The sequence below is a fragment of the Patagioenas fasciata genome, chromosome 19, assembly GCF_037038585.1.
Source record: "Patagioenas fasciata isolate bPatFas1 chromosome 19, bPatFas1.hap1, whole genome shotgun sequence".
Classification (NCBI taxonomy): Eukaryota; Metazoa; Chordata; class Aves; order Columbiformes; family Columbidae; genus Patagioenas; species Patagioenas fasciata.
This window is the reverse complement of record NC_092538.1, coordinates 2,715,020-2,736,432: the sequence shown is the minus strand read 5'-3', so window position 1 is coordinate 2,736,432 and position 21,413 is coordinate 2,715,020. Positions and strand designations below refer to the sequence as shown.

Sequence of the window (21,413 nt, the reverse complement as noted above, 5' to 3'; positions counted from 1 at the left end):
TCCCCGCTGACCAGCGTGAAACGATATCAGAGACCTTCCTGCAGTTGAGGATCAGACATGTGCCTTTTCCACCCACCTCTTCACTTGCTGCAGAGGGCGGTTCGCTGCCTTGCCCTGCACTGAAAGGTGGGTGCAGTGCCCCAGGGCACCGTGCACCCCGTACCTCACCACCGGCAGAAGCCCAGGACCCACACAGGGTGACACATCCTCAAATACTTTCTCAGCTTACAGCAGTTTGCAGCTCATGGACCTCCTGAGCCAGAGCTGAGTCTTTTTATGTGATAATCCCTGGTGGATTTTTCTTCCATGAACTTGAGCTGAACCCACCCTTTGAACCCATGTGAGCTCCTAGTTTACTTGTTCTCAAAGATAATCCACAGACGAGATTTCTTCAGCCAGTATTCCAAGTGCCATAAGACAAAAGCCCACCATCAGGCTTTTGGAAATATGGGCTTTATCCAAACGCCCTTTACGCAGACCTCCAGCCCAGCCTAGGCTGAGCTCTCACCCTGCCGGAGGACATGAGCTGAAAAGGAATGTAACCAACCAGCCATCCGAGACCCAGCCACAGCCACACCTCCCCAGGACACTGGGACCACCAGGGACCACCTTCCCATTGCCTGTGGACTCTTGGAAATGCATCAGCCACCTCCAGCAGGTCGTGCTGCGTCTGCCCATGCACTCACATTACCCTGTCTCTAATGATTTAATGTTGTTTCCGCTGTCTGGGCTCCTCCTCCTTGTTCTTGAGATAATTGCAGAGATTTCCATTTTGCCAGATTCCTGGCCTCTCTCTGAACTTACTCCCTTAAAGCTGTTTCTGAAGGACCAGGCGGGATCCTCCCTCGCACGTGTTTCCCGGGAGTTATTACGTTGTGTTTCTCAGCCCGTAGTCTTCGCTTTGCTGTTCTCCCTCTTTCCTTTTCCAATACATTAATTGCACATCCTCTTCCAGCTGCAACTGCGAGCTAGGATAGACCCACCAGCAGACTGCCTAACCAGGTCATTTGGATCGACGTGGGCTGGAGAGCATTCAGACAAGCAGCTCAAGCCAGGAAATCCAAAGGAGCAATCCTCCAGCAAAACCCTCCAAAGCTGACATCCTCCGGCAAAGGGAGGGCAACACTCCACAGCCAGGAGCGCTTGGTTGATGTTGTTTCGACCACAAGAGTGCGCGTCATCGCGCTCTAGGACAGATGAACTCTCAGTCCGTGGTCACCATCACTCAAACCGTTGTCACCTTCTCGGTCCATTGCTCTCTGCTGGTCAACCCAGACTCAAAGCCACTTCATCTTCTGTGCATGCTTTCCCTGAATGTGTTATACAGTCCATGTCTGGTGATTTGGTTCCAGTTGGAATTGTCAAAGCTCAGCTCAGGTTCAGCTCAATTTAAGAAAAAAATAATGATTTCACCTAGTTGGCTCCACTCTGCCAGAGAACCCCACTATCCCCATTTGCACAGGATGGGCAGGGGGTGTAGCAACTGGGGGATCCTCCCTCCCTCCTGCCAAAGGTGAGCTGCTGGGCTCACAGCAGAGCTGGAGTTCACAGGTGCCACTGCCAGGGGAAGGCCTGGCCTTCAGGAGATAATGCAAGAGCCTGAGGATAAAGTAAACAGGGACAGCAGCAGTCCGTCCTCCTCCCTGAATATATGTATATGGGTGCTGGTGGAGGGAATTAGAAATTGCTTTTTAAGATTCAGATACCCAAATGACACCCAAGTCCCAGTGTAGACAGATGGTTTGACCTCACCAAATGCCCAGAAGTGCTTTAGGATCATCAAGATGGTCCTCAACAGATAAAGTCCAGACTACCCAGGGCTCACTGCGCTGTCTGCTTGGGCTGCACCCAGCCTCACCGAAAGCACTGAGTCATCTCTTACAAGGCACAAGAAATCCTTTGTTTATTTATGGCCATTAATCCACTCATTAATTCCTGCTCCAATTTGCACCTTATTACTGAGCTGAACTTTATTGACTCCTGCTTCTACCTCCTGGATCTCAGCCAGCCTGTCCCCAAGGCTCCCCAGGAGGTGGCAGTCACCTCCTGAGACACACGGGCAGACCGGGGCAGTCAGGGATGAGACCTTGGAGCTGGGCTGAGTCCCATGGGTGGGATCTGGGCAGCCAGGCTGGTGGCAAGGGGCTGGTTGGGTGGGATTTGCACCCTGCCATAGGGTTGTGCTCTCCAGCTCTACCTGGAGCCCCAGCAACACGCTTCAGGATTTACACTGAGTGGCAGGGACGTGGTCAGCAAGGAGTGGGAATGGGGAGCTCCTGGGGAGGGACAACGACTCACGAGGGTTCTGTCCCATGAGGGATGTTGAGTCATGAGGGTGCTGTCCCACGAGGGATGTTGAGTCACGAGGGTGCTGTCCCATGAGGGACAGGGCTGAGATGGTGACGATGTGGTGGCGCTGCCCATGGGTGTGGGAGCAAGGAGGTGGCGTGGGGTGCCTGGCTGCAGGAAGGGCTGCGAGGGAGGGGATGTGGCTATGGGACATGATGGGGAGCAGGCAGGGGCTGTGGGTGGGAGCTGAGCTGAGGCTCTCAGGGGGTGTTGGATGTGTCTGGGGTAGGAGGTGGAAGTCCCTGGTCAGGGGATGAGAGCAGATGGCAATGGGGACAACAGGAGGGAGCAAGGGGGAAAGTGCGGCTGGGGCAGACATGGAGGGAGGTCCATGGGCTGGGGATTTGGACATGGTCTGTGTGGGGCTGCTCGGTGGTGAGGAGGAGGTTGAGCAGGGCAGTGGGTGCTCAGATAAAGAAGGAGTTGCTGGCATCTGGGATAGGGACGGTGAGAAATGGGAATGTCACCGGTGTGGGAGCACCATGTCCCCATGATGTCCTGATGTGGGACTGCTGTGCCCTGGGGGTGCAGTGGGGTAGGGAGCACCAGACATTCGGGGTACAGGAGGGGTGGGAGCCCTGTGCACCAGAGGTACGGGGGAGGCTGGAGAACTATACATTGAGTGTGCAGGGGGATGGAGCCCGTACACTGGGGGTGCAGCGGAATGGAGCACTGGGCACTAGGGCTGTAGGAGGGATGGGAATACCAGATATTTGGGGTATGGAATGGGTGGGAGGACCAAGCACTGGGGGTGCAGGAAGGATGGGAGCACCAGACATTTGCCGTTCAGGATGAATGAGAGCACCGAGAACTGGGAGTGCAGGGGAATGGAGCACTGGGCACGGGTGGGAGCACCACACAGTGGGGATGCAGGAGGGATGAGGTGCAGGTGACACATGTACAGAGGCTGATGTGGGAGCACCATGGCCTGGGGATGTTCTCAGCATGGTGGGGACATCTTGCTGTGACCTGGCCCTGGGGAGCAGCCATGGTCAGAGCCCCACAGGGTGACAGGCCACAGCCGGGGAACACGTCAGGTCCCCAGAGGTTGCATGTGGCACGAGCAGCGTCGTTCGCTGGCGGGAGGACAACCCGTCCCAGCCATGAATCAGCTCTGTGAGCTGCTCCCCCCGTCCATTCCATCAGACTGATCCCCAGCCAACGCTGTGCTGCGCTGATTTATATTGCAGCCTTTTCTGGCTACCTGGTCCTGAGCCATGCGGGCGTGAGGGGCCGGTGTGGATGGTTTAGTGACAGCAGCCCCGGCCACCATCAATCACAGCAGCACTTGGATTTACGAACTGAGAAGTCAGGCAAGAGCCCAGCGATCCGGGGGGGTCGTGGTGCTGAGTGATATGTGCTGGGGGCAAAATCCACTTGTCCTTGGACACCAAAGGGCTGGGCTTTAGGGAAGGAACTGTACAGTTCAGGGGCTGATGGACTCCGGCCACGTTTGGATGCTGGGAAGGGAAAATGCTGTGTCCTCTAAGCACGCAAGCGCTGAGCCGCCCCAGCCCGCGGCAGCGCTGATGTGCAAACCCCAGCAGCCACCCCGTCCATCCTGCGTGTCCTTGGCCTCAAGGACAAGCTCCCTCCTGCCTCTGCCCCTGCATAGGTCCCACCTGGATGCACCCCACAGGGTTTACTTGCCATGCCCTGTTCATAGCCCCAGGGCACCCAATTTCAGCTGGGCAAGTCCTGCACCTTGTGGGGCTCAGGTGCCCCCAGGATGGCTGTCCTTGCTCGCCTAGGCTCAGGATGCAGAGCAGGGAGCTCAGAAGGGTCCATTACCAGAGCTGTGTGTGTCTTGGGGTGCCCTGAGGACATTCCCTGGCCCTGACATCCTCCCTCCGTCACCAAGGAGGACCTGGGGTAGGGAGAGGTGATGGCACCTGTCCCAGTTCAGTGGCAAATTCAAGGACGAAGGACCCACCTAAGCTGCCTTTCCACCCCTGCACCATCTGCTTGGTGAAGGAGAACAGGCGAGGTCATGCCAGACCAAACCCCTGCCTTGGGGACACATGTCCCCCCAACCTCCTTCTGGAGGGAGGACACCCCACCAAAGTGGTTGCACTGAGCTGGCCCAGCCCCAGCTCCAGGGTCCCAGGAGTATGGACCAATGCACCCCATGTTATATTGGATATTAGGAACAATTTCTTCCCCAAAGGTCTGTCGGGCATTGGAACAGTGGTGGAGTCACCATCCCTGGAGGGTTGGACAGACGGAGATGAGGTTCTCAGGACATGGGGCAGTGCCAGGGGTGGGTTATGGTTGGACTCCATGATCTTGAGGGTCTCTTCCAATAAAAATGATTCTGTGATTCTATGATTCTATGCAGCCAGCACAGCCAAGGCACAGCCAGACCCCCTGTTCCCAGGCAGGGCACAAGGACAGCAGCCCAAGGAACTGCACCGCAGCAAGAGGATGACACATACCCGAGAGGGAGCCATGGGTGCCAGGACAAACTCTGGCCTCAGCACCAGCCACAGGGAAACTCCAACCTGCTTTGACCTGCTGCCACCCCACCATCCCACCATGCACCCTCAGGGGACACAACACATCCTCCGACATTGGCACTGGGTCCACTTCAAACCCCAGTTGGCCGGCACTGGGTCCAACCCAGCCCAAAGCCGCTGGGACACGGGACTAAGCTGTTTGCACAGCTGTGCGCAGCACGGCGGAGCGAGCCAGCCCTGGGAAGGCGATGTTTGGAAAAGCACCGGAGGATTTGGGATGGGATCTGTGCGGGTCGAGGCTCGGGGATGGTGTGACCATCTGCAGCCCAGAGGGTGGCAGAGCCAGGGACAGGGGGACACTGGCAGTGTATCCTGCCTCTGGTTTATCTTCTGAATGAAGTTCAAGCTTACTTAGTGGTGGAAACCATGCTGGAACTGTGAAGGCCATTATGAGAGTTCTGGTCACAAAGCTGTCCAGTGGTCACCACGGTGCTATGGAAGGAGGTGCAGAGCTTGGGGGTCAGGATCGAACCCATGACAGCAGCTGCAGAGGGGACAAAGTGCCCGTGGGGGTGGCAGGAGCTGTCACAGGAGTGCAGTGCCTCCGGGCCCCAGCCAGGAGCCACTCGTGTCCTTGGCGCGGGTGGGGGTGGCCCCTGCGTCCCCTCTGCCACCCCCGAGGACTGCTCCGAGGGTGTCCCCGGGGTGACCCGGGGCTCCGCTGGCCGGGAAGCCGAGCGCGGGCGGAGGGCTCCCTCTCGAGGTCCCGGCCAGCACTGTCCGGCCAGGGGCACGGCCACCCCCACGCGTGACCGCGGGCAGGTCCCCACAGGGCTCCCGGACCCGCTGGCTGGAGGTGAAGCGGCCACCAGTGGGGTGGTGGCCAGGAGGACGTGGGGACAACGGAGGAGCATCATCAAGCTGACAAAGGTGTCGAGCAGAGCAGGAGGTGAAAAGAGCCACCAGCGCAGCCTCAGGACAGCCTTTGGGCCACCTTCATTTGCTTTCCAGCATTAATTAGCAGCTAGCTTTGTCTGCTTCATGCCTGGAAAAAGCCAGAAGGCAAATGATGGGTTACAACAGCTGGGGATGGTCCCACCAGCCAGAGCTTGTTCCACATCATCCACCATGAATGTCAAAGGTTGGTCGAGCAGAAGAATCACACCAAACACAACAGAGACTCAAAGAGTAATGAGTGTGTTACCTCCAGGTGAGGTCCTTTCTACCCAAGAGCTAATGAATGTCTCTCATTAATCAGCTGGCTATGGCATGTTAAAAATGCTGGACACCTGAATCAAGGGAGAAAGCATCTCACCACCTTCTTGTGCGTGTTGGCGCTTGGCGATGTTTCTTGTCCTGCTTCCCCTGAGCAAAATTCAAACTTGATAGAGCCAAGATGTTCTGCCTCTCTCACAACCATGCTCCTGTCCTCTGTCTCCAAGTGATGCTTCTGCTGCTACACACCTTGTCCATGGGCGAGGGGCAGTGCAGAATGGCCGCCCCATGGGAGCAGTTCACGTGGAATTACACAGCACAGCTGGGGTTGAAGGGATCTCTGTAGATCCCCAGCCCAGCCCTGCTCACGCAGGGTCACAGAGCAGATCACACAGGTGGGTCCAGGCGGGTTTGAATGGCTCAGAGAAGGAGACTCCACACCCGCTCTGGGCAGCCTGGGCCAGGCTCTGGCACCTCCCAGCAAACAAGTTTCTGCTCATGTTCACATGGAGCCTCCTGTGTTTCAGTCTGTGCCCGTTGCCCCTCACCCTGGCGTTGGGCACCACTGAACAGTCTGGTCCATCCTCTGACACCCACCCTGAGATACTACTGATCAGCATATATGGCGAGGCAGCTTGAGATGGGTGGACATGTCAGGACATGAAGGACCTGCCCCAGTGGTGGGGACTGGGACAGCTGCTGTCACTTTTACACGTGGTGGGACATGCTGGGGTCAGGTGGTGCCTGAGGAGTGTGGTGGGTGGGAGTGGCAGGAGATGCAGGTGCAGGTGTGGAGGTGACAGCACAGCATCGGGGCTGGGACCAGTGGTGGGGCAGGAGGTGACCTGTCCAGGGAGCAGGGTCACCATGCACGAGTGACACGGGGGAGCAAGAAGGCAGCGCCTGAGCCCGGCAAGGGACAAGGCAGGAGCTCCAGGAGCAGCAGGTGCTTGGGGACACTGCAGGAACAGAGCACTTGGTGTCAACCGTGCCAAGGGTTCCTTGTGCCACCACCCCAGCAGACTTGATGTCAAGCCCCAGGGTATTTGGTGTCACCATCCCCTAGACACTTAGTCACCCGTTGGAGCACTTGCTGCCACCCCCGGAGCATTGGGACGCCCCTCCGGGACACTTGATCGCGCCCGGGCCCCTCGGCGCACCCCTACCGCCCGGTGCACTTGGTCGCGCCCACTCGCCGTTTCGCTCGACGGAGTGGGCCGGAGGAGGCGGTGGCGCAGGTCGGCCGGCCAATGGGGCCTTGGGGGCGTGGTTCGGAATTCACGAAGCCACGCTGGGGGCGTATCCAGGGCATGCGCACGGAACCAATGGAGCTCTGGGAGCGTGACCAGGACAGGGAGTGGAGCCAATGGCGCTCCGGGGGTGGGGCCGGGGCGGGGCGCGGATCCGGCGGGACCGGGGATGGGGCCGTCGGCGGGCGCGCGGCGGCGTGTGGACGCGGTGCACGGGGCTTCGCCGCTGCCCGAGCGCCTGCGGTTCTACGACGGCTGGGCCACCCAGTACGAGCAGGTACCGGGGCCGGGGGGACCGGGGCCGCCCCGCCCCTCTCCACTCCCCGGCGCCGCTGATCGCCGTGTCCCCGCAGGATGTGGCAACGCTCGAGTACCGGGCACCGGCCCTGGCCGCCGCTTCGCTCGCCTCCGCCTTCCCCGCGCCTCCCGCCGAGGCGCGGCTGCTCGACGTGGCCTGTGGCACCGGGCTCGTAGCGCGGGAGGTACCGGGAGGACCGGGGCCTCGGGACCGGGCCCTGCCGAGCAGGGGGTTAACGGCACCGTGTGTCCGTCTGTCCCTGCAGCTCCACCGGCGCGGGTTCCGCTGCCTGCATGGCGTGGACGGCAGCGCGGGGATGCTGGAGCGGGCGCGGAGCACCGGGCTGTACCGGGAGCTGCGGCGGTGTGTGCTGGGCCCGGAGCCGCTGCCCGCGCCCGCAGGTACCGGCCCGGCGCCGAGGGACCGGGGGTGCAGCCCGGAGTGACCCCCGGTGACACCACGCGTGTCCCCGCAGAGCACTACGATGCCGTGACCGTGGTGGGGGCGCTGGGCGAGGGGCAGGTGCCCAGCTCGGCGGTGACAGAGCTGCTCCGGGTCACTAAGCCGGGTGAGGGGTGTCCCCTGCTGTCCCCTCCCCGCCGCGACCCCTGGGTGGCAGGACAGGGACACCAGATCCCGGTAGACGTGTGTCCCCAGCTGGGTGCTGGCCCTGTGGCACAACCCGAACGTGGCCTTGTCCCGTCTGCAGGGATGTGCAGTGACACCCGGGTCCCCCGCCCAGCCTGCTGGCTGGGGTCAGGCAGGGGACATGACAGTGGCACTCCTGATGTGTGACAGTGTGTGCTTCCATGTGGTGTCCTGCTGTCCCCTGTCCTGCCTGTCCCCTGCTTGCTGACACCCAGCAGGGTCTCTCTGCCTCCCCTTTCCCTCCACTTTCCAGTGTGACATCGGTCACATGGTGCCCTGCTCAGGGGGGATACAGACATGGATGTCCCCTCTCCTGGCAGGAGGTTTCGTCTGCATGACGACCAGGAGCGACCCCTCAAACCTACGGTACAAGGCGGAGCTGGAGGCAGCACTGGAGCGGTTGGAGGCGCAGGGAGCCTGGCGGAAGGTCCTGGCCCAGGAGGTGGAGCACTGGGAGAGGGCGACCACCGAGCAGGACAGCACCCAGGGCACCGGCTACATCTCCGGGGTGATCTACATCTACCAGAAGTGCCCCATGTCCTCCCTTGAGGAGGGCTGAGAGCCACTGTGGTTCTGGGGAGCTGGGGGAGCACTTGGCCCTGTGTAAAACCCACCCCAGAGACCCTCCTGGAGCTGGGCAGCTGCTGAGGGGTGACAATGTTTTTGAGGAGCCTCCTCATTCCCTTCCCCGGCTCCTTCTCCCCTGGCAACCTTGCCCGTTCCTCAGCATGGGGAGGATCTCCTGGCTTCAGTGGGGTCTCCTGGGCACCGCTGTTTGCTCTGACATTCAGGTACTGTCCCCAACACCTTGGCCCTCACTGTCACATATTGCAGACTGACTGTTCAGAGCCATCTCCTGTCCAGGATTTCTTCTCCCCACCATGCTCACCTCTGAGCCCTCATGGTCAAAATCTAGATCCTTCTTCATCCGCCCCCACCCCAGACCCCCATGGTCTTTACCTAGGGAGTGTTGGAGGTGGGTCCCCATTGCCATGTCCTGCGCTTCCCCCATCTTCATCTTCCCCAGGAGTTAACCCAGCACACCCTGAGCTGCAGGAGATGTCCACAGCTGCACCAAAGTGACACCGAGCCAGAGGAGCTCTCCAAGCACCACATCGGCCTTTCATCCCACAGCAGCTGCTTAAGTCTCTCACCTTCCTACATCTTTGTAGTTAATGGTCTGGGTGGGAAATGAGGCTGGAAGACACCCAGGAGCACCCGGCATCACCGGCCCAGCCTGTTCCTCAGCCCCTCACCCAGCTGCCTCCACCCCTCCTCCTCCACTGCTCCCTTGGGAAGTTTTTTACCCAAATCTCTTGCTGGGATATTTCCTTTTTATCTTTTCTATTTCCCCAGACCTGTTCCTGCTGGTCCTGTTCCCATGGCCCTGGGGAAGGTTCCTTCCTTCTCCTCAGGAGCTTGTCCCGGGCAGGAAGTGGTGACTGTGTCTCCCCTTGTCCCCGTCCCCCACCCAGGGCATCCCACCCCTCCCACACCCACCTTCCCCATGGTTCTTGTCACCCTGTGCGTTGTCCCGCCAGGTCTTGGAGTCCATGCACCCATTGTGGGCGGCTGCCCTGCTCCCCTCTCCCCCCGCTTTTCCCCTGGGGACAATCCTGCCTGTTGAATAAACCCCCTGCCTCTGTTGCCTGCTGTGTGCTGTTTGTGGGGCTGTGGACCCTCTAGAGTGTGCAGGGGAGGGTGGCCAGGAGCTGGGGACAGGGGATTTGGCGTTTCTTTGGGGTCCCCTCCCAGCCCCAGGGGGCTGAAATGTCCGAGCTCTGGGGGCCTGGTTTCCCTCTGTGCCCCTCTTGGCTCTCAGCACCCTCTCCCTGCCTCAGTTTCCCTGCTGGGGGATGCACAAGGAGCATCCTGGCTGATCACCACCACATCCCTGTGGGGACATGGGGACGTGCCAGGTGCTGGGGCAGCAGCCCCCGAGCTGGCAGAACACAGCACCCATAGGACATGGCACCATCCTCCCCACATTGCTCCCCAATGAGCCCAGGCAGCCTCAGTGGCACCAAGGTGTTTATCGTCCATGGCAAGCGCAGCACCCGCAAGCGGGGAAGGGCAGAGACGGGAGGGTGGTGCTGGGGGTGCAGCCGGTGTGGGGGCGGGCAGGGGGAGGCAGCGCGTGGGTGGGGGGCTGGCGGGGGGCAGGACGGTGGTGCTCTCCCGTGGGCCAGCAGCGGCCGTGGCGGGTCAGACATAGTCCTTCATGGGGTAAGCCATGGGGCTGCAGCCCTTCACCGCTCTGTACACTTTGGGGTAGGTGTCCTGCTGGGATGGGGGTCCCGAGCAGCACAGGATGGCACCGCCAAAGAGCAGGAGAGCGCTGGCAGCCCAGCCGATGTAGAGGGCAGCCCCCAGCTCCCGCTTGAGGGCTGCAGGCACCATGGGGTTGTAGAAGTTGGTGACGATGCTGTTGGCAGACCAGGAGACAGGGATGAGCAGCATGATGCCGGCCAGGACGAAGATGGCACCTGCCACAATGGAGATCCTGGTCTTGGCATCCTTGTCATCCACACAGCGGGTGCAGTCTGCGCCCGAGACGGCCGTGAGGAAGGCGAAGAGGGCCACGAAGATGGAGGTGACCACCAAGGCACGAGCTGCTTGCAGGTCCGAGGTGAGCTCCAGCAGGGAGTCGTAGGCCTTGCACTGCATCTGCCCCGTGGTCTCGTACACGCAGTTCATCCACAGCCCTTCCCAGAAGACCTGGGCCACCACGATGTTGGAGCCGATGAAGGCCGTCACCTTCCACATGGGCAGCGCGCAGGTGAGGATGGAGCCCAGCCAGCCCAGGGCGGCCAGCAACAGCCCACCCAGCTGCATCGTCATCGTTGCCATCAACAGCACCTGTGGGGACAGGGGACAACTGTCACCGACACCACCCCAGAGCCAGGGGTGCTTTCTGAACAGTGTAGGCTCCATGCTGAGAGCGTTTTCATCCCTATCTGGATGGGAAGAGATGCAGGACAGTGTGGGGACACGTGTGACCTGGGGCATTGCTGCAGGACAACATGGGGACAAGTGTGGCAAGGGGCATTGCTGCAGGATGGCATGAGGACATGTGTGACAAGGGGCATTGCTGCAGGATGGCATGAGAACATGTGTGACAGGGGGCACTGCTGCAGATCACCCCACAGCGCCCACCCCATGCCCTGTTCCATTGCTGGTGCTTCACCCCCCCGGGCACCGGGGTCCTGGGCAGCAGCCCCTGCTCTCACCACGGCACCAGCTGCTCCAGGTTCAAGGGCAGGTTCTGCTTCGCCCTTGGCAGCCGTGCTGCAGCGCCCTTCGGACCCGGGAATTCCCATCTGTGGCGCTGGAAATGGGCCAGGGCTCAGCGCTTACAGCGATACCAGCTCTTCCCGCACACCGGGACCAGCGCTGAAAGAGAAAACCTCCGGCAAGGGGCTACGGACCCACAGGCATCGCCCGTGTAAGAGGGGTGGCAGGTACCAGGGGACATGCTGGACACGCCAATGGCTCCACCAGAGTCACACGCGGCCCAGACTCCGCTCAGCCCCACACAGAGCAGATCCACGGTACCACCGCAGGGCAGAGTGCACCCGTGGGCGCTCACACCCGCGCTGGGCAGCCGGGACCAGCTGAGTTTTTATGAGCCACACACAACAGCGCGGTATCGGCTGTGCCCGGCGCACCCTCTGGCCTCGCAGGAGGTTTCACCACGGTTTCTCTGGTCCCGGTTTCGGTTTCTGTGTCCTTTCTCCCCCATTTTGTCCCTGCTCTTTCCCCTTTCATCCAGACTGACACCCAGTGCTGGGGCTTTGATTCTCTGGTCATGAAAGCCCCTTTGGCCCAAAAATAAAGGTTCTCTCACCCAGAGAAAGGGAGACCAACCGCTGGGAAGGTCAGGGAGCCAGGACAATGGGAAGCCATCACGGGCACTGTTTCCCAGCCAGTGGGACCTGGACTAGAAGAGACACCCAAAATGGGGTGCAAGGCCACCCCCAGTGGGGACAAGCAGTGTCCCCACGGATCCTGGCAGGAACGCTCACCAAGGCATCGCACTCACATTTCCACCCACCCCCCAGCACAACGGGGCTGTGGGAGCATTTTCCAACATTTCCAGTGAAGGGATGGGAGAGCTGGGAGACCCCAGACCCAGATGAGACACCCACAGCCTCGTGTTTGCCAGGCAGCAGCATCACCCACCATCCCTGTGCACCCCGAGGCACAAGGGAAGGACGTTCCCAAGCTGGTTCAGCGCCGCTGCGCCGCAGCACAGCTTGCCATGCAGGAACCGAGATAGGCAAAACACCCAGCGTTGCCCACGCTGGCCCTGGGGAGCTCCCAGCCGGGGCTGCTGGGTGGCCCTGGGGCCAGCAAACCCCGACCTGCCCTCAACAGCACCCGTCACCTTCCTCCTTCCTTTGGAAGATCACGTCAGGACAGGGGGCAGTCGCGATGCCATGTCGGGTGCTGCCAAGGCATTGTGCCACAGAGGTCCCACTGTCACCCCCGGGGAGCAGGGGCCCGGGGAGGGGAGTGGTGGGTGACAGAGCAGGGGTTGAGGGGCTGGGATTGCAGGAGGCTCTGGAGAGCAGATTTGGGGGGGTCGCAGGGGGATGGGGATCTGCGGCACAGGAGCGCTGGTCTGTCCCATCACCGAGGCGGGTGTTGGAGAAGGTAAAGAAAACAAAGCACATGGGGCTGAGCAGCTGCCGTTTAATGTGGGAAGGTTGTGACATGGGGACAGATGGCAGCACAGCCCCAGGGGACACCGCAAGCCACCCCTTCCCCAGACAACCCACCCGGGGATGCCCAGGGGGCTATGGGGCTGGGGGCACCCCATGGGTCAGGATCCCGGAGTCGCCCCCTCCATGCTGGCGCACAGACCCGCTCCGCTCCGCTCCCGCCTCCCCGACCGGTTCTCCCAGCCCGGCCGCTGCCGTCCCACTCCCAGGATAATGATGCCCCCGCCCCGGAGAGCCACTGCGAGAAATCACACGTTTGTACCATCTGTACCGCCACTGCGAGCCCCAAAAGTAGGTCAGTATCAAAATTTACAGGGGGGACAGGGAGTACAAGCAGGTGAGATCCCCCATGTCACCCCTCAAGCCCCTGACCGGGTTTGCAGAGCCACCAAGTCCCCATGATAGTGTGGAACAGGTTTGCTGTCCCTGTCAGCACCGCTCTCCACCCCAGGGGATGCATCCTGGGGGGGTTTTACCAAGTGAGAGCCCCATGTCACCCATGGGACAGCCCCGGGAGTTGCGTCACCACGCGGCACACCCCGATACCGGGAGCCAGGAGATGCTCCGGGGGGGTATCGGGCGGTGTCTCAGAGAAGATGCCATGACCAGGTGGTCCAGGGGGAGCGGGACCCTGCCGGGGAGGCAGCCAAGACAGGATCGCCTTGTTCTCCGTCTCAACCGAGATTAAAGAGCCAGCTTCCATCCCCCGGTGAACAAAGGCAGCTCTGTCTGCCGTCCCTCGCGCTGCCCCAGCACCACTTCGGCGCCGGCCTGCACCCAGCCATGGGGGGTCCGTGGTCCAGGGGTGCCCCAGGAGCTCCCGACTCCATGGGGAGGCTGGGGGGCGTCCAGGGGGGCGCAGCGGCTCCTCAGACGTAGTTACTGGCTGGCAGTGAGCGAGCGGCCGTGAACTTGGCAGAGTAGGGCTTCTCGCCCCGGGGGGGGCAGGTGCAGCACAGGATCCCCCCTCCCAGCAGCAGCAGCGCGGAGGCCGCCCAGCCCACGTAGAGGGACGAGCCCAGGTCCCGCTTCTGGGAGTCAGTGACCATCGGGTTGTAGAAGTCCTGGATGATGCTGTTGGCCGACCAAGAGATGGGGATGAGGACCAGGACACCGGCGATGATGAAGATGATACCGGAGACGATCATGACCTTGGCTTTGGCAGTGTCATCCTCCACGCAGTTGGTGCACTTGCCACCGGTGACGGCGAGCAGGGTGCCCAGGACGGCCAAGACGATGGCCACCACCACCATGGCGCGGGCGGCTTGCAGATCCTGCGGCAGGGCCAGCAGGGAGTCGTAGAACTTGCACTGCATCTGCCCCGTGCTCTGCACCACGCAGTTCATCCACAGCCCTTCCCAGATGATCTGCGCCGTCACGATGTTGTTGCCGACGAAGGCCGTCTCCCGCCACATGGGCAAGGCGCAGCAGAGGATGGTGGCCAACCAGCCGATGACGGAGAGGGCGATGCCCAGCACCTGCAGCCCCATGGAGGCCATGGCTCGCTGCCTGCACCCCTGCCCACCTCCCTCAGCACTGTGCCGCTCGCCAGGACCATGGCGGGCGTTATATGCCTTCGCCGAGGGAGGAGCGCAGCCACCGCCGCCGTCCTGCCGCCGGCACCGGACGGAGGGGTAAAACCAGTTTCCCGGGATTCCTCCACTTGTATTTCTCCCTGCAGCACTGACACTGAATATCCCGGCTGCTGTTGCGGAGGAGGGCGCAGGGGACGGGGATGAGGCCACCCAGGTGCGGGAGCGTGTCCCACCGCTGCCCGCGGGCAGGTGACAGATGCCAAGGCCAGTGCTGGGGCTCAGCCTGGGATGCTGAAGGGGAAGAGTCGGTGTCCAGACATTGGGATGTCTCTGTCATTGCTGCCAGTACCTCCTGCTCCATCACCCACATGTAGTCCCTCTGTGCTTTTGTGCCTCAATTTCCTCCCAGCTCACAGGGCGGCTTTTCCCGCAGCGCTCCAGCTCCTGGCTCCCGCAGCCCCGTGCCGGGGAGCAGTGCGTTGGCCTTGCCCCACCGGCAGGCGCCATGCCCAGCAGGACAAAACCGACTCTTGTTTGTTCCTTTGCGGCCGTACCCGTGCTCCCCAGCCCTCCGCCAGGCCTGGGGCGGGAGGTGTCACCACCCAGACCCACAAACTGGTTGGAGCGGCTGCCGGCTCCCCGCGGAGGAGAGACGGTGCTGCCCCGGGCGAGGGGGGGGCAGATCCCGGAACCCACCCCACCTTGTGCTCCACCGCCGAGCCGGCGCTCACACGGCAGCCCAGTCCCTGCCGCCCCGCTGCCTGCGCTGCCTGCGCTGCCTGCGCTGTGGTTGGGCTCGGTGGGTCACAGGCTGGGGGGCAGAGGTGACCCTCGAGGTGCCCCAGTGGGGACCGGGGTGCCAAGCACGGGCAGGGCAGCAGGGACAGGGGGCCATGTCGTGCTGGCAGAATTCTGGCACATCTGACCATGCCAGCAGCCAAGCTGTGCTGATACCAATACCGATGCCAGCTCCAGTGTCAATACTGATGCCAATACCGATGCCAATTCCAATATCAATATCAATGCCAATTCCAATACCCATGCCCATGCCACTTCCAATGCCAATACCAATTCCAATGCCGATGCCAATGCCAATACCAATATCAATGCTGACACAAATACCAATGCTGATTCCAATGCCAAAACTGATGCCGAAGCTTTGGGCACTGCTCAACCTCTCCTTCACTCTAAAAGCCCACACACACACATATCCCCTCCTCACTCCCTCCAAAGTCCCTCCAGCACCCACACAAGTGCAGCACGAGGCCAGACAGACCATAAGGACGGACAGACAGACAGTGCACTGTTCTCCCAGCCCGGCTTAATCGCAGGCCTCTGGAAAAGATAACAGGGCCATAGACTATCTTGGTTTTCCCAAGCACTGTAGTTACCGATACGATCCAATCGCTTGTGCTAATTGTATGGCTACCACTGCCCACACTGGGGTGTCCCTGGGCATCGCGCCCTAACACGGGGGGAGAACCGGGTGGTTCCTGCCCGTGGTGCTGTGACGATGCCAACAGCACCTGGGCTGGGGACGCTGGTGCCCAGCGCGGTAGGAGTGGGCAGGGTGCTCGGAGACACCCGGGTCTCATGGCAGACCCTCACCCGCGGGGACAAGCCAGGGTCCTGACCTGTGCCAGAGGAGCCAGGCTGGGACAATCTGTCTGTCCGTCTGTCCTGCTGGAGCGCCCACATTGCCGGCATACCAGCGTGCCCACCCCAGGGCCAGAGCCTTGTGGTCAGGGGCTCCCTTTAATCCACGGGGATCTGGAGCATCCCCGGCCTCTGCCCGAGGCTGAGCGTGGTTTTCACCTCCCAGCCAGCTGCTGTAACCACCAAATTACGTGGGGTTGGAGACAGGCGTGCACCACGTGTGTGTGTGCAAATGGCATGGGCCATGTCCCTGCAGGCACATGGGGACACGCTTCAGGGCTGGGGACAAATGACAGGGACTCCTCCACGTGCTCACGCTCCCCCTTGGAGCAAGAGCAGGCGCCAGCAAGGCCCTCTGACAGCCAATTACTGTAATTAAAGCCAGAACGTGACATATATTCAAACAGGCAGCTGCCACCCAGAAACAGCCTCTGTGCCCATCCCCATGTCCCCCAGTGACGCACTCGCCCAGCCAGCACCACTGGCTCCATGTCCCCAGCACTGCTGGCCAGCAGGACAGACAGACATGGGCTTGGCAGGGAGGGGAGGAGCAGCAGCCCCCTGTCCCCATGGGGCAGCCCCTTGTCCGCAGCACACATTGAGCCAGGGTGCTGCTGCAGCTCGGGCAGGACCACAGCACCACCGAGCACCTTGACACGTGTCATTCAGGGACGTGACCACAGGGACACCAGCATCACAGCCCCATCCCAGCTGCCCAGGACCTGAGCCCCAGCTTTGTCCCAGTGCCACCCGCAAGGCCACACCGAGAGGAATGTGACCTGGTGGCAACACAGCCCCCCCGCTCAGCAGGGAGCTCCTCCACTCCAAAATGGGTGCTCACCCCAGAACAGGTGCTGACCCCGTCCCCAGGTCCCACAGGGACACAGGGGCCTGAGCTCCCGTCCCTGCCCCACTGCACACTCATGGGATCGATGACAGCACAGCTGCCATCCCAGCACATCAGCCACCGGCCCTTTGTGGCTCAGGAAATGCCCTCTGCCCCTCACCCCTGTGTCATTGAGATGGGGACATGTTTCAGCCCCGCGGCTGGGCAGCAAGGCCATCCCCAGGCAGGGAGGGGGGACCAACAGCCTTGAGCAGGTGTCACCGCGATGTCGGACACCACCAGGCACACAGCAGGGGCTGCGCCACCCTGACCTTGCTCAGGACAGAGGACACCCCGCGGGGAGAGCGCTCGGGGCACAAATCCTCTGCCAAAGCACTTGGGGACGTCCCCACTAGGGACACAGGTGACACTCCCACCTCATACCGGCTCAGCCCCATGTCCCCCAGCACCCACGCACAAGCTCGCCGCCCTGGCTACCTTGAGATCCCACAAAGGCGGGTGAGACTTGCCAGGAGCGGTGATCCATCGGGATCTCCAGCTTCACATCCACTGAGCAAGGGACGGAGGGACAGCCACCAGCCCTCCCGCTCCGCCGGCACGGAGCTGGCAGCCTCCCCTGCCAGCGCGCAGGGATTAGTTACCGGCAGGCCAGAGACTGAATGTTCCCAAAAAAAAGTCCTTGCCCAACATAAACCCCCCCTGACCGGCTCAAATATGCAGAGTCAGGTTGTTTCCTGCTATGGGAAAGCAAATTCTTATCGGCTCAGCAGAGAGGAGCTGTGGGGTCCCCTGGGGGACGCGAGACGTGAGAAACGGGACCTTGGACCTGAAATCACTCCAAAATCAAAAGCCCTGCCTAATTTTCTGAGCAAAAAGTGGCTCTGAACGAGGAAAACATGTACAAGTGCTGCTGAGGTGGTTGTCAAAGGGATGGGGAGATGACAACCATGGCTCAGGGAGGGGGATGCGAGCGGTGCAATGGGGGGACCCCCGCGGACGATGCTCGGAGGAAGCGGGATGCTGCAGCAAAACCGTCAGGGTGAGGATGCCCCAGGGCACACTGAGATTTATGGGTGACCCGGCACCCCCGGGCGAGCTGCCAGGCCCCTGCCGGGTCCCGCCGGACCATGCCCCCCACCACCCCTGGCTCCCCGTGTGCCGACAGCCCCGTCCCCGCCCCGCCGGCAGACAGAGCTGCCATTGATGCTGGAGCAGCCCTACCTGCTCCTCGCCGCCGCCGAAGGGGCTTCAACAATGGGCTGCCTGTGTGCCCTGGCCGGGGCAGAGCCAGCAGCCCCACGCCTGAAATATAAGCGGTCGAGGCAGCGTTTACCGCCCCAACCCAGCTCCCCCGGGGGGGGAAACGCGCCGTCACTCCCGAGACCGCAGCGGGGGGGAAACACCCCGAACCTGCCCCGGCTGATGGCTGCACGTGAGCGGGACGCGGCCCCGCGGCCCTGGGGCGGTTTCTGGTGTCACCTCCTGCTCGCTCTGGGGTGCTGGGATGGGGGTGCCCATGGTGGGTGTCCCCCCCACCAGCACAGGTGTCCTTCCCATGGCACTGACCACCAAACCGGTAATGCGGCCGTGACCTTTGGGTCACGACAGCACAGGGGGCAAACCTGTCCCCATGTCATCGGTGGCTCCATGCGGCCACCCCACCTTGTCCACATCCTGGGGGACCCGCGGGCGAAGGTCCCCATCCCTTCCCAGCTGCGGGGGGAGAGCAGAGGGGCTCCACCGGGGGCGACATGGCAAGGGATGGATGTGGATGCTCCTAGGACCCCAGGGACACCAGCCCCATGCAGCTCTTTCAGTGAACACCACGAGCCGGTTTGCTGGCCACAAGAATGCACCTTGAAGCACGCAGCGGCCGGCACCCCGAAACCCTGGTGTTTGCCCCTTCCTCCGCCGTGACTCAGGCGGCCGCTGCCCCGGGCTGGTGCGGCACCACACGCACAGCCTGTACTTTGGGCAATTTGGGGTGACAAAACGGGGACGCGGCGCGTGTGGGGCTTTGATTGCAGGGTCGGGGGCTGCGGTGCTTCCCCTGCCCCCTCCCACCCCATCCTTGCCCCATAGCCCCTGCCCCAGAGGTATCGCCCCTGCCTGGGCAACCCCCAGCACACCTGCGTGGGGTACCCCCCACCCCACAGCCCTGCCACACCACAACGCTTACCTGGGGTACCCCCTGTCCCACATTCATAGCTGGGGTACCTCAGTGCCTCACAGCCTTGTGTTGGGTACCCCCATTCCACAACCCTACCTGGGGCACCCCCCTGCCCCAAATCCCTCCCTGGGTACCCCTTGTCCCAAAGTCCTACCTGGGATACCCCCCCTACCTTTTTCCCACAGCCCTGCCTGGGGTACCCCAGTGCCCCACAACCCTGCCTGCCATATCCCCTCTCCCCACACCTGTACCTGGGGTACTTGCCTGCCCTACAGCCTTGCCTGGGGTCCCCTCCACCCCAAATCCCTGTCTGGGGTACTTCCCTGCCCCACAGCCGTACATGGAGTACCCCAGAGCCACACAGCCTTGCCTGGGGTACCCCTCTCTGCCCCAAACCCCTCCATGGGGTACCCCTACACACAGTCACCCTGGGGTACACCCACCCCTGCCCCGCAGCCGTGTGTGTGGGGTGCACATGCGGGTGCACCCGCAGCCATGGGTGCACCGGGGGGGGGGGGAGGGTGTGCACCCCCACTGCCGTGCGCCTGTTTGCCTCTTCCTGTGTGCGGTGTCTGTCTGTCTGTCTGTCTGTGGGTGCAGATGTGGGTGTCCCCACCAGCAGAGGGGGTGTGAGTTGTGTGTGCGTGTGCGCCTGTGCGCATCTGCACCCCAGGGGTGCTGGCACAGCCCCACCAGAGGTGTGCGCTGCCTGCACCCCTGCCTGCACCCCCGCCTGCAGATGGGGGGCCCTGGGCCAGGCTGCATCCCGCTCTATTTGGGGTTGTGGTGCCAGCAACAGCTTGGGTAGGTCTGACCCTGTACCCACTGTCACCTGCTGCAGCACCAGCATCACTGGCACCCCACGGTGTCCCCAAGGATCAGCACCCAGTGACAAGGGCACTGCCCCCGGGGTGCTGCTCACCCGGGCTGCCCCTCAGCAACACATACGGGGTCACCCCTGGGCACCCCCACAGCCACCAAGCCTGGCTCAGGGTGCCCTTGGGGGGTGATCAGGCTACAATGGGGTGGCAGAAGCCAGCACAGTCAGACATGGGGGACATTGTGGCACAGTGGAGTGGCAGAAGCCCACCTGGCTGGACACAGGGTGTTTTGGGGGAGCCATGGGTTGGTAGCAGCTAGCCTGGCTCGGTACGGGGTATCGGGGTGGTGCAATCAGGTACAAAGTGCTGCAAGGGACCAGAGGCCAACTCAGACACATGAAGGGTGCTGGGGTGACATGGGGGTGACAATATCTGACCCAGCCAGATTTGTGTTGTCAGGGTGCTGTGGGGTGGCAGGAGCACACCCTACTGGCTCTGGTTCAGGGTGCTGACCCAGGCACATCCGTGGTTTTGGGGCACCATGGGGTACCCAAAGCCAACCCCCTGGCTCCGTGGTGTCGGGGTGCTGTGTCCCAGGAGGACACAGAGCTCCCCCCATCGCAGACATCGGGTCCCCGAGCTGCGCAGGCTCCTGCCATGGTCCAGCATCCCGCTGCGCTCTTGAGTAGTTAATGAGTTGTAGGGGAGATTTTGAGCAGGCAGGGAACAGGCAGGAGCGAGCCCGCATCTGGCAGAGGCCAGAGGCCGCATTCCTGGGGGGGGAGGTGGCTGGAAATGCCACCACCAGTGTGAAATGTTGGGGGGCTGTTGCTGGGGAGCACACACGCACCCTGCAGCCGTGTGTGTGTGCGAGCGAGCGCAGGCAGCCGCCCCACACCTGCCCTGTGGGTTTTTTTTGTTTTCCCTTTGCCGTCTGCCTGCTCAGGTTGACCGGGTGACGCTGCCGGGGCGGTTACGTGCGTTATCTGCTTCCTTCAAGGCCAAAATATTTGAGCAGGATGAGTAAAGGTATTTATCACCCAGTTCGGGGATCCCCGCCGGTGCTCCCTGCCTGGCGGGGTGGGAGCAGGAGGGGGCTGGGTGTTGGGGACCCTGCGCCCACCCCATGGGGCAGGGAGCACCCATGGGTGCCCTGAGGTGATGGTGTCAGAGCAACAAGCATCACGGCGAAGGGGCTGCACTTTGCACGGTGATGCAGAGGTGCCCGGCGGTCGCTGAACCCCAGTTAAACGTGAGCACTGATAAGATGTTCTAGAAATAAAAGCAAACCCTGACCTGGCGGCAGCTCCAGGTGATAATGATGAAGCTGAGGGATTTCCAGGTCCCCAGGGGGGTTCAGTGGGTCCAAATGAGCAGGGTCGCTGTGTGTTCCTGGCACCCATCACCCCGAAACCAAGGGGACGGATGCGGCAGGTGGCGTCTC

General features: G+C 61.9%; 3 protein-coding genes across 5 annotated transcripts; 1 reads left to right on the top strand and 2 right to left on the bottom strand.

Moving 5' to 3' along the window:
* The first annotated feature begins 7,416 nt into the window (after positions 1 to 7,416).
* On the top strand, positions 7,417 to 9,863 carry METTL27 (methyltransferase like 27). Its single transcript, XM_065853128.2, has 5 exons — positions 7,417 to 7,547; positions 7,624 to 7,752; positions 7,834 to 7,969; positions 8,044 to 8,136; positions 8,537 to 9,863. Exons 1-5 carry the CDS (start codon positions 7,440 to 7,442, stop codon positions 8,773 to 8,775), a joined length of 705 nt encoding a protein of 234 aa, XP_065709200.1. The 5' UTR covers positions 7,417 to 7,439; the 3' UTR covers positions 8,776 to 9,863.
* A 367-nt stretch (positions 9,864 to 10,230) lies between these two features.
* Positions 10,231 to 21,404, bottom strand: LOC136110073 (claudin-4-like). 3 transcript variants are annotated; one of them, XM_071816914.1, is made up of 2 exons: positions 21,266 to 21,404; positions 10,231 to 11,075 (listed from the first exon to the last, which is right to left on the bottom strand). In XM_071816914.1, the coding sequence occupies exon 2, from the start codon at positions 11,064 to 11,066 to the stop codon at positions 10,422 to 10,424; it is 645 nt and encodes a 214-aa protein (XP_071673015.1). In that variant the 5' UTR covers positions 11,067 to 11,075; positions 21,266 to 21,404; the 3' UTR covers positions 10,231 to 10,421. The 3 variants fall into 3 exon arrangements, with proteins under 3 accessions (XP_071673015.1, XP_065709319.1, XP_071673014.1); XM_065853247.2 differs by lacking the exon at positions 21,266 to 21,404 and adding an exon at positions 18,200 to 18,857; XM_071816913.1 differs by lacking the exon at positions 21,266 to 21,404 and adding an exon at positions 17,456 to 17,720.
* Positions 12,911 to 14,644, bottom strand: LOC136110072 (claudin-4-like). The gene has a single exon (XM_065853246.2). It carries the CDS (start codon positions 14,437 to 14,439, stop codon positions 13,810 to 13,812), a length of 630 nt encoding a protein of 209 aa, XP_065709318.1. The 5' UTR covers positions 14,440 to 14,644; the 3' UTR covers positions 12,911 to 13,809.
* Positions 21,405 to 21,413: the final 9 nt, after the last annotated feature.

Bases quoted from the DNA above. Each gene is read 5' to 3' on its own strand.
- LOC136110072 (XM_065853246.2), bottom strand. From the start codon at position 14,439: ATGGCCTCCATGGGGCTGCAGGTGCTGGGCATCGCCCTCTCCGTCATC.
- LOC136110073 (XM_071816914.1), bottom strand. From the start codon at position 11,066: ATGGCAACGATGACGATGCAGCTGGGTGGGCTGTTGCTGGCCGCCCTG.
- METTL27 (XM_065853128.2), top strand. From the start codon at position 7,440: ATGGGGCCGTCGGCGGGCGCGCGGCGGCGTGTGGACGCGGTGCACGGG. The intron at 7,753-7,833 runs GTACCGGGAGGA...CTGTCCCTGCAG, and splicing joins CCGGGCTCGTAGCGCGGGAG to CTCCACCGGCGCGGGTTCCG. The intron at 7,970-8,043 runs GTACCGGCCCGG...GTGTCCCCGCAG, and splicing joins GCCGCTGCCCGCGCCCGCAG to AGCACTACGATGCCGTGACC.